The sequence below is a fragment of the Desmodus rotundus genome, chromosome 3 (genome assembly GCF_022682495.2).
Source record: "Desmodus rotundus isolate HL8 chromosome 3, HLdesRot8A.1, whole genome shotgun sequence".
Taxonomy (NCBI): domain Eukaryota; kingdom Metazoa; phylum Chordata; class Mammalia; order Chiroptera; family Phyllostomidae; genus Desmodus; species Desmodus rotundus.
In genome coordinates, this window is record NC_071389.1 from 46,695,108 (window position 1) to 46,712,328 (window position 17,221).

The following is a 17,221-nucleotide window of genomic DNA, read 5'->3' on the forward strand; positions in this document are numbered from 1 at the left end:
ACTGTTTTCAAGTGAAGGGTTAGATTAGATAATTTTGTAGGTGCTAACTAGTTTTAAGATTCTGTGCGCTAGTACCGGGCTTTCAGGGTGTATCCCCACTACAGTTAACTAACCCCTCTCCCCACACCCTCCACCTCTCATGCATACAACTGTATTTCTTCATTTCTAGATACCAGGAGAGAACCACCTTTCCTAATTTAATGAATTTATTTACTTGGATGAGGAATGCTATATATAGTGTTGTTAAACTGGGTAACAATGTTGTTTCAATAATGAATGCATAGTAGGATAATTGTAAATACAATTTCTTTTATTTTATTTAGTTTTATTTTTTATTGTATTTTTTCCATTACCATTTAGTCCCCTTATACCACCCTCCACCACAGTCACCACACTGTTGTCCATATCCATGAGTCCTTTTTCCTTTTTTCTTGGTCCCTCCACCCCTACCTTCCCTGCTCTTCTTAGCTGTCATCCTATTCTCTATCTATGAGTCTTGTCTCAATTTTGCTTGTTAGTTAAGTTTGTTCATTAGGTTCCACATATGAGTGAAATCAGTACATTTTAAAATGTGTTCAACTGAAATCTATCTTGGCCTAATTATAAAACCAAATATAGTTTTTTTTACATAATTTCAGCAAACTCTAACTCACTCAATTTAATTGCCATATCAAATTATTTAATCTAATTTCTTCTCTTGATTTTTCTGCTATCTTCTGTCTTTGTGGTAACCCACTTCAGGTTGGCTCATTGAAGAACAGAGTTCGTTGCTCTCTTGATAAGTTTTGCCTAAGATGCAGAGGGTATTTATAGTGACAGTGGAATGCTATGAGCTAGCCCTGGTTCTACATGTGGGGTACAAGTTTGCAAAACACGTGGGAGTCCTTGCTTTCATAGAGCTTGCATTCTAATATTCAGAGGAGACAAAACTAACAAACCAAATTAATAAACCTGATATTTCAGCTGGTGGTAACATCTATGGGGGGAAAAAAAGTAAAAGTCATGGAAGAGAATGGGAGTGGTGGTGGAAGGTACATTAGCTCATCAGGGAAGGTGTTTAAGCTGAGACTTCTTCACATTGTGCCATGTAAAGATCTGGGAACAGAGTGTTTCAGGAATGAGAAATACAGAGGTAAAGGGCCTGGAACTTGGTAAGCTCGAAGAACAAAAGGGAAGCCAGTGTGACTACAGACCAGTGGAGGTGGCAGAAGGACACAGGAGAGAAGGAGGGCGAGATTCAGGCCAGGCAGGGGTTTGTGAGCAACAGAGGTGACTCTGGATTTATTTGGAGGCAAAGGAATGCCACTGGGTGGGGTTTAAGGAGGTCATGCTTCCATTTCTGTCTTCAAACAATTACTTTGGTTGTTGGATAGACATGGATTTGAGTAGCTCCAGGTTACCATTTTGGGGTTTTTTTCTTTTTTCTTTAGAAAGAAAGTTGTCTTGAATCTGTGTGTGATTATATTTAAATTTTTCATTTATTTTCAGTAAAGCTAAGAGAGGTTAGAAAGAATCGTGGTGCCCTTCCCAAAGCCACTGGGCACCATCACTGCTGAGGGCTGAGGGCTCAAAGTGAAGCTTTAATTCAACTACTGAATAAACTTTTTCTAACCCAAATGGTTGTGGTATTAGATTTCTTTCAAGGTGAAAAAAAATGAAGATATTAGAGATCCAAGTCTATTATGAGTTTTTTAGGTACCTGTTTTTAAGTGGCTTTGAAGCACTTCAGCTCTCCGATAGTCATTTTGATGCTGAATCCATGTATTAGGTTGGTTCTCATCACTGAGGTGCTTTCCCTCTAGCCCAGGTCAGAAAGGTAGCAGCACTTAAGAGATCTTGCTGTTTACAGAGGTCGACCTCTCTGTGTTCATTTTTCTCCCCAAATGTTTCCATTAAACTCTCTGGTCCTCTCTGAATTTCAAACACAGAGATCCCTACTGTCTCCTTTAACAAGAGCCCTCTAACTGTAGCTCCCTGCAGGTGCTGAACTGTCTGTATTCTAAGTGAATCTGGAACCCAGAGGAAAATATGTAGGGCTCCCTGTATGTGGGACTTGTTCCTATTCCAGTCTTCATTATACTAAGAATTCTGGCTTTTTCTAATTATCATTATGCTTACATAGCAGGTAAGTGCACAGGCTTGAAAGTCAAAACAAACCTGGATTCAAATGCTGCCTCTTATTGGCTGTCGCTTTTGGGCAGGCCTGAGCTTCAGGGGTTTTTGTTTGTTTGTTTGTTAGCTTTTTAATCTACCGCAAATTCACCAAATTGTCAGCAAGTACGTACTGAGGTTGCAAACACTGTACTAGGTACTAGGTGTCTGTGGTAAGTGAAATCATGAACACGGGCATGGGAGCTTACAGTATAGTGACAAAGACATTAAATACAGATAACTAAGTGACTCTAAGTGAGCAAAATTTTGTGAAAGAAGCACTGAATGAGATTCTCAAAGAGCTTTTTTAAAAGCATGAGACCTAACCTGATAAGGTGGGGGTGAGTCAAAATTGTTGCAAGTATTACAGGGCACTGTGCTTTTGTTTCCTGTGACCTTTGCACCAATTGATCATAGCTGGTGCTGTTGTTGTTATCATTGCTGTTGTCATTGTTAATACTACACACACCCCATGCTGATACATATCCTTGCGTCTGTGAGCTTTCCAGAACATGTTACATGGTGCTTCACTAATGTCTGCTGGCTGTGCTCTGCACCTGTGCTCCCTGACTGCTGCCAACTTCCCTAGTTTCTGACCTGGTATCTGAGCAGTTCCTGGGGCTTGCCACTCATATTTTAGCTTCCACCTATGCCTTGACTGTCCCAGATTCTTTACAAGGCTTCTGATCTTATTGCTCTATCTCCTAAATGAATGTTAACCGAATCTCAACATGGCAACTGCTGTGTTGCTAGGCTTTTCTACAAGGAAGGAGGAGTCTTTAGGAAATTTTCTGAAAGAAAAAGAGAGTATCCCCCTCTCTGTTTAAGTCCATTTGAAGAGCCCATTGCTACACCTACTCTGCACTATAAGCATCCGTGCTGGCTCAGTTACGAACCTGAGAGAGATTTCTTGCCGTTGCTTACCAGAAAGTCTCTCTTATTCATCACTGACCTAGAGTCTAGACCATAAACCTAATCCTCAGACATTGCCATTTCTCCCTATCAAAGCCTGTGAAAATACGGTTTTTAAATTATGGTTCTGTAAGTATATGGGCAATACATATATCTATGCAACTGACTGGTGAGAGGAATAGCTCTTGATGGCCAGTGCCCTCTGTGTCTGCTCTTCTGGAGTTGCTCATACCTGATTTCGTTCTTCCTTCCTTTCCTTCCTGCTCTCTTGTTAGACCGTACAAAAGACTGCTGCCCTCTAACTTACTAAAAGATAGCTGCCACAGAACAACCCTAGATCCCTGGATATTGCATAATCAGAAAGACTAAGAATAATGTTCTCTGAAAAGCTCCATAATTCCTCTTGACCAGTAGGAACAGCTATAACTATCGCTCCCCCTCCCCACCAAGAGGAGGAAGTGTTGAAGTACAGTTCAGATTTATTAATATAAAAATAAATACCATTTCCTGATTTGCTGCTTTGTGTCTGAAACTATTTTTAAATTTTCTATAAGCATTAATCTCATTTAACCTATACAACAAGTCTATGAGATTGATACTATGAGGACTTGATTGATGATTGATTGATACTGTGACTTGATTGATTGATACTATGAGGTATTGATACATAGATGAGAAAACTATGTATCAATGATCCTAAGATGAGGATCAGAGAGCTTATGACTTGGCCAAACATTTAGGACTTGAACCTGATCTGAATCCCAAACTTACATTGTAAACTGTGAGTAATATTGTCTCTCAATTTTCACCTCTGAGAAATTATGTTTCATATATTCTACATACGGGCAAACACAGTGATATTATTTGTACCACAACATTTGGTAGTTAACAATAAGTAATATTATTATAGCATACCCACCTATTTCTTTCCACCAGATAAAAACTAAATTTGAGAAGATTCCTGTCCAGTTCCTGTAATACCATAAAACATCTATAATACCTCATATAAAATTTTCTGGCTGATAAAGAATGAGTAGATGATTATAGAGATAACAGAACTATTCTCCAGGATGTCCTTGTTTTGATTGTTTTTAATTAGATTGGTTCCAATTTCTTACATTTTACTTTAGAGGTTTCTATGGGTACTATATGTGAAAACAAACATTAATAAACTATCTTGGAGGTTTCAGAGAAATTTTCAATGTCTTCAATGCTAGAATGAGACATCTATTCTGTCATTTTGCTTAACAATCTATTGGACACATCTCCTAGTTTCAGGTCTAATAGAGTTTTTATTTTATAGCATTTCAGAGGCAACTCAATCAGTTGATTTTTGTTTAACAGGAGAAATGAAGTTATTTTGTCTGGTGGCAAGGGTTGTAGTTCCCAATTCTGTATTAATAGCTTCATTATAGTTAAGGCTTAACACTGCTTTCAATTTAAATATTTTTACCAGATGCTCAGTCCTCAATAACTGTAATAAAATGTGTACTTTAGAAATGTGTAAAAATCTGCAGATCCTCTCCAACTTTATTTATAAACCTGAGATAGAGCATTTATGCTGTTTACTCTGCAGCAAATAAAAACACAGCCTTCAGGTAATTGCATTTTTAGCTGCATGCTGTGTTTCTTGTTCTCATCACAAGTTCTTTAGTCAGAGCAGGGAAAACAGCAGTATAGATGAACTTGGAGGCACAGACCCCCAAAATATGCAAAAGTCCAAGACTCTATGGTCTCTGAATGTGATTGATTCGTAGAAAGGTGGGCCACAGTCACCCAAGGTTGGTAGTAATTGTTGTCATTATTATTGCTAGGCATAATTTATCAGTATTCTGGACTCTGAGGAACTATATAAATGGCCTGTCACCTATCTCTCACCCTAATCCTATGAGGGTTATTCTTAATTCCATTTGATAAATGAGGGAAAAGGCCCAAGGTCTCATGCACAGGTAGGAAGTGGCAGAGCAGGAGGGAACCAATGAGTTCCAAAGTCTGTGATTTCTGAGTCACTGTGCTTAATGACTGCCAGACACCATCCTGGGCTTGTCTGAGGGAGCTGGGATGGTGAGGCCCTTGTCCATTGTCAAGAACAAAGACTTCATATGGGGCCTCTTTATCCCCACTCATTGCCCTAACTGAGCTCTTGAGTGTGCTTGCTTTGCTAGCTATGCATTTTAAAAAGCCTTTACTGACTTCAGCAGACTCATTTAGCAACACACTTTCCAGGCTGTGCTAGATGTGGTTCCTCCACTTCCTCCTTTTCTGCACTGTGTACTGTTTCTCCCTGTTTCACTGCTCCCTCTTCTCTCTTCCCTCCTTTCTTCTCACTTTTGCTTACCTGGTTTGCACTGTGCTGCAGCTTCCTGTATTCCCATTGGGGATCTCTACCCTTCCCGCCCTTCTCTGGTGGCCCCCATGTCGAGTTTAGGTGGCTATAAAGCAGCATCACTAAGAGGAGTATGCAGCCTTTTGAGCTCGGTGCTTGAGTCAAATCCTGACCCCTTCACGTACTAGCTGTGTAATCTCAGCTAATTCACTTCTCCTCTCTGTGTCTCTTTTGTGTTTTAAAATCTTTTTCTCAGTTTTAAAATATAGTAATATTTTACTATACTAATACCTATGTCCTAGAGTTGTTATGAAGAATAAATGAGCTAACACATCTAAAGTGCTTAGCTTAGTGCCTGGCACAGAGTAATTGCTCACCTAATCAATTTTGTTCTTGTATTTGCATGATGGCGGGTAATTTATATCAGAAAACCCCATCATTTGGTGGAGACAGAAATGACTTCAACTACTACAAGAAAAACCTTTCCTCCAAAAAGAAAGCAAAACAAGCTCCCGCTTTAAGGTGTTTCCCATTCCTTCATTTTCAAGTTCCCCTTGGCCACAACAAAGCACGTTGGCCGACTGCCACTGGGACCTTAGAGACCAAACATTAGCCAAGCTTTGTTTTTCTCGTAACTCTTGCAATTCCTGTCTCACCAAATCCCTGCCACCCATATTTATAATGCAGAGGGCATTGGCAAGAGCTTCACCTTTGGGTCGGGGTTGACTTGGGTCTAATGGTCTTAGGGAACTGGGCAGAAAGCTGAGGGGAAAGTGGCTTTCTGTCCACTTGCTCACAAAAGTCATGCATCAAAGCATATATAACCTTGTGTGCAGGTGGGAGGGGTTAGTGTAAAGAAGAATTCGAAATGACCCTCAGAGCCAGCTGTGCCCAGTACTATTCATGAAGCATTCCATCTGATGCTCACAGCCTCCTCATACAGATGGTATTATTTTTTCTATTGTAAAAATGAGGTTGTCAACAGTGAAGCCAAAAGGGGTAAGGAATCTGACTAAGGTCTACCTGATTCTAACATCTATGCTCTTATTTACATCACAGTCCTATTCCCCTTCACTTTGGCATACACCCTCCTTCCCATACTCCCTCCCCTCTTCTGGCCTCAGTTTCCTCATCTGTAAAAGGACAGGGTTTGGTATGATGACTGGAGTTCCCTTCCAGCTCTTCCCTTTCCTTCCCTTGCAGAGAGACGTTCTGGCACTCTGAGTTGGCATCTGAGTTTAGAAGCACTGAGTGTGCATCCAAATATGTACAGACAGGTGTCATTTGCTCACTGCTGCTTGGTTTATGCTGCAGCTGTGTGGGACTGTGTATCTGACTCACATTGTATAGCTTCCATTATTGTGTTTTTGTACCCACCAAGCACACTTTGTTCCATTATCAGTGAGCAAATCCTCTTAGGAATCCAGTAGAGCTTCAAGAATTCTCTTCTGGTAGTTGTTGAATGTATGTTCCCTTGATCCACAATTTTATACAATTTCAGAAGAAAAGGTGTTCCTGAGAGTCTAAGCAAGGTTGCAGTCAAGTGTAGAAGAGAGGGAAACCAACAACCATTGAACTCTACTGAGTTAAGTATCTTTTGCCTTGTTCTTCATAGTTTTATTAGGCACTTCCTCCAAAATTGGGTACTTGCTCCAAGGCTCAGACAGAACAAGGCTCCATAGCTCGTGCAGAGAATTCAAATTCGAGTCTGCCCGTATTTATGGCACGGTCACTACCATGACTTTTCCCTTGGTGTAGCAGTATAAAGGGGCACCAAATTGGAAATTTCATTCCAGCTTTGCTACTAATTCTCAGTGTGCTGTTTTGTTAAGACACACTTTATTGATAAAATCGACCTATAAATTGATTATCTTTAAACTGAGTAATCTTAGAGATTCTATACCTTGAGCCACATTAATACTTTAATCATCTCAACTGGTTAGGAGAACATGGCATCACCTTCTCTCTCTTTTTTACCTCATAGGTTCAATCCTGAAATACTATTAGTTCGCTCCTCATAATGCCTCTCTGTATTCTCTTCCTCTTTCTGTCACCCACCACTGTAAATCTGGACCTTATTTCAGCCCTGGAACCCTGACATAAATTGTAAGCTGTCCATAATTCCAGGATCTACCCAAATTCTCTCCCAGCAAATATATATATATTTGCTCACTTCTTGCTCTTATCCAAAACTTCAACCATTCCTTCTCTAATGTTTGTGGTATCAAGTTCTTCAGGCTTCCATAAGCAGAAATAGCCCGAAAAAACTTTCTGTTCTCCTTTGTCCACCATCTTTATCTTATCACTGAACTTTTGCTCAGGCTGTTTTATTGCAGTTCTCTTCATAGAACTCATCCAAGTTTGTCAAGGTCCAGTCCACATACCAAAAAAAAAAAAAAGACCCCTGTCCCTCTTGTTCATCAAGAAGCACATATCCTGAAGCACAAGCACAATGCCAGGCACATAATGAGCACTTGGTAAACATTTGTTGAATTAATGTATGATTCTCACAAAGGTATCCTTGACTACTTCATCCTACATTTGTATCAAGATTCTTTAAACCCTGATGGCACCATTTTAGCAGCTCTGTGGCCTTATAATGTCAGAGAGTTGCTTTATTTTCATACAGTTAAGGAAGAATAAGGTCAGCAAAATCAAAGGTTTTAAATAAGCCAAATCCAAGCCCTGGCTATTTCAGTTACAGACTGGAGGAGGAGGAAGTGCTTCCTGTGGCAGGCCCTGCTCTGAGTGCTCTGTCCGTACTCACTGATCCATTACAACAACATTGTGAGGTAGCTGCTGTATCATCCCCATTTTGCTGATAGGAAAACCAAGATTCAGAGAGGTTAGGTTGCTTGCCCAAGATTAAAGAGTTATAACACGGTTAAACCAGGATCCAAACCCAGACATCCTGGCTGCAGGATGTGTAACTGTCAGCATTATACCGTGGTATCTCCCACACTAGCGCAAAACAGGAAAGTACTGACTGTATCGCCAGACTAACCCCAAGAATGGGTAAAAACCCCCAAACATCCTAAGTCAGACTCTACAGTCAGTGGAGCATAATATATTCTTATTAGGAATGGATAGCCCTTTAGATTTAGTTCTTGTTCATTTACAATCCCTAGTAAGATGCTCTCCTAGTTCTTTATAAACTAGTTGTAATTTGTGTTTTGGTGTTAAAAGATAACAGCCTTACCCTAGCTGGAGCTGTTTTTCCCCTCCTTTAAAGGGTCTTTGCTGTCCCTCTGAAATGCCACATGGCTAATGGCAGAATGTCCTTCTTTAAGGAAGCCCTACTTCCTGGAGCTTCTCTGGCATGCTGTCTTAGGAAACTGCACTGCAAGCCTCCGAGCAGCTGAATAAAAATGAAGTGGGCATTTGTATTTCCTCACTGATTGAGTTGGCCCAATCTGATGTAGGTTCAGATTCACAAAAGGATAGACAGGCTTGCTTCCAGGCTGCCAATGGAGATGGAGGAAAGCAGACTGTGTGCCCAGCTTCCTTGCAAAGCATGGCATTGGATATGTGTTAGTGGTACCCTTTAAAACCAAGGCTCCAGAACTCCCCCTCCCCCACCTGTCACAGGGTGATTTGTGCAAAATGCCCTACTTCTGATGCCAACTGGACCCTGTTCAAATGAGCGTGCAGATCAGAAAGTGTTTTTTATTTTTACAGGGCATGATTTTAATAGTGACATATTAAGATGCAATGTCTGCTAAATTATAAAAATTGCCTTAAAAATATATTGACTTCATTATACTCATTTTTCTTTCCTTTATGTATTGACATTTTTCAAATACTGCATACTAAAATAAATCCAAAACATGATCATTATGTGTGGCACATAACTTCTTATCTGCCTAACATTTTTCTCATTCATTTTTAAACTAATGCTTAATGCATTAAACTTTATAAGATGAAAATACTCACATTCACATATTTCATAAAGCCAGAACTAGAAGAACCCTAGAAAATAATCACAATTGCATGAACTGCTGAAAATAATTTACATATTTCCATAGAGCATTCTGTTCACACCATGTATAATCTTGAGATCATCATAATGATAATTGTGGATACACTAATGTTGAACTTACAGTTTTAATACTTAAAAATCATTGTTCCTGTCCATAATTGATGAATGGATAAACAAACCATGGTACACATTCCTACAGTGGAATATTATTCTTTTATAAAAAGATATAAAGTTCTGATACATGCTATTATCATTACCATGGGTAAACCTTGAAAACATTATTCTATGTGAAAGAAGCCAGACACAAAAGGTCACATATTGCATGATTCTATGTTTATAAAATGTCCAAAACAGGAAAATTTTTAGAGATAGGAAGTACAGTAATTGTTTCCAGGGGCTGGAGGAAGGGGAGAATTGGGAGTGATTGCTAACAGGTGTGGGGTCTCTTTGGGGGTGACAGAAATGTTGTGAAATTAGTGGTGATGTTTATACAATATAGTGAATATGCTAAAAAAAACACTTTTAAATTGTGAGTTTTATGTCCTGTAAATGTTATCTCAATTTTTTAAATGGCAAAAAAGTCAATGTTCCGATCAAGAATATCATGGTATCAGTATGACCATAACTAGAATAAGAAATGGTTTCTCAATCATGAAGGTGTGACAATAGGAGAATTACTGAGCCAGAGAAAATTTGATGACATACTTAAGGGCGTATATACTAAAGGATAAAACTGCTATTGCTGTTCAAACATGTAAAGGCGCTTGTCCTGGCCTATGCTTTCTCTGCTCCCCTGTGCTCACTTGTAACAGGGGAGTCTGACAGGACACACAGCAGTCTCCCTCTCAGTGTAAGAGGGCTGTCCTGAGTATAGGCTCTTAAAGGCATGTCCTGTCCTAAGGGCTTTTAAAGGCACGAGAGGACAATTAAAAAAAAAAAAACACGTAAAGATGATTTTTCCCAGGAACTGAAATTACAATTTTTACAAGAAACCAAAATCCTAAGCAATACAATCATCTCAATATTGTCAAACTTACAGGAGTTTGCACATAAATGCAGTCTATCTACCTCATTAATGAACTGGTTCCAGGAGATGATTTCCTCTCCTTTCTGAGAAAAAAGGATGAACTAAAACAGTTAGTGGCTAATTTTCATTAGATGTTACTTCTGGATGGTGAATCTCAAGTAAAACAAATGTATACACAGTGACCTTGCTGCAACGAATTGTCTGGAGGTGAAAAGAATGTTCTGAAAATCAGTTACTTTGGAATGTCTTGTCAAGAGGATGGTGGTTTATATTCATCTTCTGACTTAAGCAGATTCCCAGTAAATGGACAGCACTAGAAGCTCCTCCTTATGGGAGATATCTGGGAGTGATGCATGGAGCTTTGGCATCTTCCTCTGGGAGACCTTCAGCTTAAGGGTCTGTACATACCCTTTTTGCCATTGGAGGAGATCTTATCCATCTTTTCAGATTTAAATGAATCACTGCCTTTTTCTTTACCTGAAGATTTTGACTTATTTTTTTCCTTGTTTTTCTCATTTGGACAAGGAGACTCACATGGACTTTCACTTTTGTGTTTTGAAACCTCCATTGTTCCATTTTCCTCTTTTCTCCTCTTGGTTAAGTTCAGTAGCACTTCACAGTCATTGTTTGAGTGATCCCTTTTCCGCTCTTTCCTGTCTTTTTCATCTTTTCTTTCTCCGGATCTTTTCCTTGACTTGTCCAAATCTTTCTTGACCATTTCTTTGTCCTTACTCTTAGACAGTGGTGAAGGAGTATGATTAAGGTAGAGCTTTGCCGAAGACTCCTTCAGTTCGATGAGACTGTCCTTTACCATTGAGGAATGTGATGGAGAAGGGTGGGTGTCAATTTTGCGGCGTTTTTGTTCCCTTTCAGACTCAGTAATATCTGATCGTGGAACAGGTGACTTCAAGGACCCAGGAGCTGGTGTTTTTTCTCCTCCTTTGGCATTTTCCTTTGATTTCATGTCCTTTGCTAGATCTCTTTCTCTGGATGGCTCCTTTTCTCTTTCCCTTTTTTGAGTCAATTTTGATTCTATATTGGGGACAGTGGTCTTGAATTTCTCATCTTTAGCTTTTTCTTCCTTCTTGAATTTGTCTTTCTCTTTGTTGGACTTAGGTGTTCTTTCCTTCATCTCCCTTGCTTTTTCATCTTTATTTGGCCGCTCTTCCTTCGGTTTTCCTTTAACATCTTTACCAGGTACCCTGGCCTCTGGAGTAGTAGCTGGAGTCTTTTCTCCTTTCTCTTTTTCTTTCTCTTTCCCTTTTTCTTTGTCATTTTCTTGAACAGTTTTGCTGCTATTAGAGCCACTGTTTCCATTGCTTGAATTCCCTTTCAGTATGGCACACGACACTTTATTAATGGCTTTCACACCACACTGAGCTCTCTCCCTTGACTTATCATTCTCCTCAGCACTGCTTTCATGATGTTTAGAAGCACTTCCTGTGGACAATGAAGAAGACCCACCACCAGGCCCATTTTGTATATTGGCAACTGCATTCCTTGGAGGAGGGTCTTTGTGATGAAACTCATTTTCAGGTATCATGTATGTCTTTCTACTTTTTAACTGCCCAGAGTAGCCCATAGCTAATGCATATAGATCAGGCCTCTTCTCTTTTTCTTCTTGGCAGATTTTAAGCACTCTGCTTTCCAAAGCCTGACTCAGATTCAAAACTTTTGGGAACCAAGGAAGTATTTTTGTTAGCACAATCAAGATATTCCTGATGTGAATATACTCGCCTGTTTCAAGACAATGTACCGATGCCTTGGTTATTTTGTAATGCCATTTATGTACAACATGTCGAAAATTTTCATAGTCTAATTGATCAGCTTTATTTCCACCATTGAATCCAGTTGCCCGTAATATAGTAAGGAATCCTGGATAATTTCCACATTCCTTTTCGTATGTAGCTTTATTACTGTGCCACCTGGTTACAGTCTCTAACATGCAGCAAAGAAATCTCCCATATCGACTAGCTTCATTTTCAGTACAGCTTGCAACTGTGAAAATTATGTCAGAGAAAACTCGATCGTAGCAAAGAAGTGTGGAAAAATTTGGAGTTTTCTGTTGATGTATCAATTCAACAAAATGAGCACAGTAAACAGCATCAATTGCTGAAAATATACATCGAGGAAATATACACAACTGTAGGAATTTTGTGATGGTCTCATTTTTGGTAGATTTTGCTAAAAGCCAGTTGTCCTTTTCCAATTTCAGTCTCTGTAGAACTCGCTGTACATGCTCCATCTGTTTCTTTTCTTCTTCAAGAAGCTTGTCCTGAAGGGCGGTACAGCGCTCCTTCTCCTTTTTCTTTTTATTTGGAGGCATTTCCTGATTGTCATCAATTGCTTTCATCTGGACTTTGAGTTTACTGACTTCCCGTTCATAGCTGATGTGTGGAACTGCAAGGTCATACATTGTCAAAGACCAAAAGGTGGCATAGAATTGAGGGCTGATGTCATCCCAGACTTTGGAATCATGCAAAGAGACCACTGCTTCATGGACAGGGGCCATCACCACTTTACATGCTGTAATGTACTTGTGAACTTTATGTTGCTGTTTACTTCCCTTTTCTAATTTTTTAAGTTTGTCATACTTGGATGAAATATGGTGTGCATACATTGGCCTAGACAGGAAAAATGCTGCATCATGGGGTATATGAAATTCATTACAGAGCACATCAATTGAAGGCACTTGCTTAATATAATCTTCGGTGCTTAGATTTGATGCTAAAAATCCACCAAACTGTACCAGGGTATCATGACACTGATCATAGAGCTTTCCCACAAGTTTTAAGTGTTTCTCTCCACCTTCCTGAAAGATCACCCCATTCCTCTGCTGAGCCATAATCAAACAGAGGGGAAGAGCAAGATCATGGTCCAATAATGTGTCCTTTAATCTCTGGGAGGATTTTTTAGTGTTTCTGATCTGGCCAAAATAGCCACCCTCAGCTTTTAGTTGCTCTCCACCAGTCATGGCCTCTAGTTGCTCCATTGTCATTTCCTCTGTAATTTCTATTCCTGCCATTTTTTGTACCACTTCTTTCAATATAAGCAGGTCAAAACTTTTGCCTGCCTTTAGCTGATTAGCCACATATTGAAGAAGACCAGCAAGATCAATGGGATATTTCCGAAAAACTGCACCACAGAAACTCGCCAGACTCTGAAACCAGCTTGAGATGGTTGTGTCATCATGTTTCATTCTCTCCTTTTCTGGATTAGCTAAAGCTTCAATGATACAATAAGCCAAGACATCATAATTCAATGAAGTGAGGTATTTCAGTGAATCTACTACAGGTGTTATTAAGTTATCATACTTCTGTATTTGTGACAAGATATAATCAAACAAAATGGTTGGATTGCTGTGGCTCAACTTCCCAATTTGTCTTCCAGAAGGCTTCACATTTTCCTTGGTTAGGCGTTTCATAATATATTTGGCTCTGTCTATTGTTTGAGCTTTAACTTTTACTAAAAGTGGGTGACTGTTATAAGTTTCATTCTTCCACTGGCCATAAAGACGATATCTATGCTGATATGGAAATGTTTTAAACAGTCCCCATAGTTCCTCAGACATACAAGCATTACAGTCCATCAGAGAAAGAGATGGGAGTAGTACCTGGTCAGTAATGCTAAGCAAACAGCTAAGGATAACTTCCATTTTCTCTTTATCCTCTTGTTTGTGTCCATCAGACTGAAACTCCTTCATAAATGATTTGCCTATACGCACCACTTTTGCAAATAAAATGGGATCATGAGAAAGGTGAGGACCAAGGTAACAGAACATATTGAAAACATCTCTCCTCAAATCTTCAAAGCTCTCTGCTTGTTTTGGTGCTCTTTTGTTTTGCAAAGCATTAACAGGTGAGCCTTTAGCACCTTTAGGAATGCCAACTTTTCCATAGAGAGGCTCAATAGTTACGTGAATGAGCTTGCAAATAGCAAGAGCTATTAGCTTGTGTGAAGCAGCATAGTATGGAGGCATCTGATCCATAATGTTCTGTGCATGCTGCCAATCACCAATCATTAATAAGGCTTCCAATAAACCAAGTTTTTGGTTGTCAGGTGGCTTTTCCACTTTTTCCTCCTCTTTTTCTGTTTCTCTCTCTCGCTTATCATTTTTTTCAGAAGGTAATGCAACCACTGTAAGTTTTCTAACAATTTGCTTAGCTTCTACAATCTCTCGTTTATGTTCATCCATAATGAAACTATCAACTGGAAGAAGGTGTACATAAAGATCATCTAAATCAATAAGATTAACTTGTAGAAGCACTGCTGCAACTTTGTATAAAGGTGAAGGAGTCTCTCTATTGGGTTCCTGGTAAAACTTGAATTTGAACCCAAGAATATGACACAGCGTTTGCGGTTCACACATACTCATGTAAGATTCTAACAGAGATATAAAGAAGTCATCATGTTCAGGCCTGCATTCAAACACTTCTAAAATGACATCCAAAACTCTATTGGGATCCAGATTAAAGCATCCTATTAAAGATTTGATATTTTCTAAGATTAAATCACTAGTGATATTTCCCGATAAATCTTGCCCCAATTCAGCAATCAACTTGGCATAACCTTCATTTTCTTCTCTTAACAAATTGAATTTTTGCTGCTTATAAAAAAGTTTTGTCTTGATTTTTACTGACCTTTGATTGAATTGCTGTGATTGTTTGATAAGCCCTAATGATTCCAATGTTTCTGGATCCAGGCGTTCCTTTAGAATCGTGTCCGAAACTAAACACAAACACGCCAATATCAATTGCGTAAAATAGTCTCTCTTGCTTTTTTCTTCTAAACAATTTGTCTCAATATCTAATATGCAGAACACATCAGCAAGAATGGAGGGCATATCCTCACGAAATTCACTGATGTCATTAAAAACATTAGATGCCTGTTCGTGCTTCAGAGTTCCTTTTATGACATGGTGTGATAACTCATAGAGAGCTCGCTGGAAATCTCTGTAAGCTGAACTGTCATGGCTTTTATTTTCACTGAGGATCCAACATAAATCCAAAAATTCACCTCTCCCTGATTTCTCCCAGTTCTTTATCCACGCTACGGGAACCAACACTTTCGCGGCCTCCATCTTCCTCTCGCTAGCAACAGAAGCCCGGATGTGTAGCACGCAGGCGGGGGTCAAAGGGAAGCCCCGCCCACTAGGAATTCTGGGAACTGCGAGTTCGCTTTCCGATTCCCGCCTCCCCGTCTTCAGCCCAGAAAGTGTTTTTTAAAGGGTGAGTGCAACCAGCGTGGAGAAAATGTTCAGTAACCGAAGATTCCTTAAACTTTCTCTGGTTTTTCAAGCTTAATGTTTGCTCTACTTGAAGAGGTTTTCCTCAGAAAAACCTAAATCTTGATCACGTGGGTTCCAGTTAGCTAAGCAAATGTCAGCCTGCTTAAATTATGTTTTTCTGAATCCATGCTTGACCAATGAAAATTATAGTGGTATCTTGATATTTACAAGTTTAACAATCAGGTTTCCGGTATTTATAAAAATGCATTTTAGGCACACAACAAGGAGTAACATGTAGGTTTCCTGAGGTGTGAATATGAATTGCCCACATGGGGAATGTAGGGTGTTAGGTGGGGTCAAGTGAAGAATATACCTAGCTGAGTGTCCAGCAGTCACATCACAACATGCTCTGTTATCTCTGGAGTAGTAATTTTAAGTTAGGGATTTTTGTCCAAATGTCAAAAATAAACTCCACATCTGAATCAGTGAAATAGCTTTAGATTTTTGTGCAAATGGCTGTGAGGTAAGACACTTGAATTTCCCACTCCACGCTAATGGCCAACATTGCTAATTAATCAACTGCCCAAATGCATCCTGCATCAGATTCCTCACAAAAGGTTAACTGGAGTTGGTGCTTGAAAATGTGAAAATTGCTTACTATTTCTGGGCTTCGGAAGGTCTAAAATAAACTGCCTCCTTTTTTCTCTTTCTAATTTGAGCCTGATATGAAATACAGATTCCTCCATTCTCTGTTATACATGTTTGGGTGTCTTAGACCTTGCCAGGCATTCTCTAAACACATTAGGAAAACAGGTCACCTCATTTTGTCTGCCCATCTCTGGCAATGGGATTGGGATAGATGTTTCTGGAGGATGTTGTGAAGAAAAGAAAGAGTAGCAGAAAGATTCCATGCAGGAGAAAAGTAGGTAGACACACACCCCAGACAACATTTCTATGTAGGCAAAAATGGTGTGCCTCATCCAACAACCAGAAACTCAGAAATTCAAAAACCAGAAACCTAGAACAGCCTACTTCTTGACCTCGTTTAAAAAGGATGTGGAGGAAAGGAAACCATTGTGCACCGTTGGTGGGACTGCAAACTAGTACAGCTCCTATGGAAAACAGTATGTCGATTCCCCAAAAAACTGAAGATAGATATACCATGTGACTTAGCAATTCCACTTCTGTGTATTTATCCAAAGAAAATGAGACCACTAATTTGCAAAGATATATGCACTTCTATGCTTTTTGCAGCCTTATTGGCAATAGCCAAGATATGGAAGCAACCTAGGTGTCCATCAATAGATGAATGGATAAAGAAGATTTTATATATATAAATATATATTATATATAAATATGAGATTTGATATATATAAACATATATATCAAATCTTATTTATCCATATAAAGATCTATGGATACACACACACACACACATATGCATAACACAGCAATAAAATAGAATGAAATCTTGCCATTTGGACAACATGATGAGACATAAGAGAAGTCAGGCAGGCAGGGAAAGACGATATCCTATGATTTCACTTATATGTGAAATCTTAAAACAAACCACAACAACAAAAACAGACTTATGGAAAC

At 39.2% G+C, this 17,221-nt stretch overlaps 2 protein-coding genes and 1 pseudogene across 12 annotated transcripts in view; 2 read left to right on the forward strand and 1 right to left on the reverse strand.

Moving 5' to 3' along the window:
* The window catches only part of SGIP1 (SH3GL interacting endocytic adaptor 1), a 193,139-nt gene that overhangs the window by 12,557 nt on the left and 163,361 nt on the right, over positions 1-17,221 (forward strand). The gene's annotated exons all lie outside the window — the stretch shown is intronic.
* LOC112309428 (small Cajal body-specific RNA 11) lies at positions 10,133-10,295 on the forward strand (annotated as a pseudogene).
* On the reverse strand, positions 10,781-15,506 carry LOC112309065 (THO complex subunit 2-like). Its single transcript, XM_024565322.3, has one exon. The coding sequence runs from the start codon at positions 15,473-15,475 to the stop codon at positions 10,781-10,783; it is 4,695 nt and encodes a 1,564-aa protein (XP_024421090.2). The 5' UTR covers positions 15,476-15,506.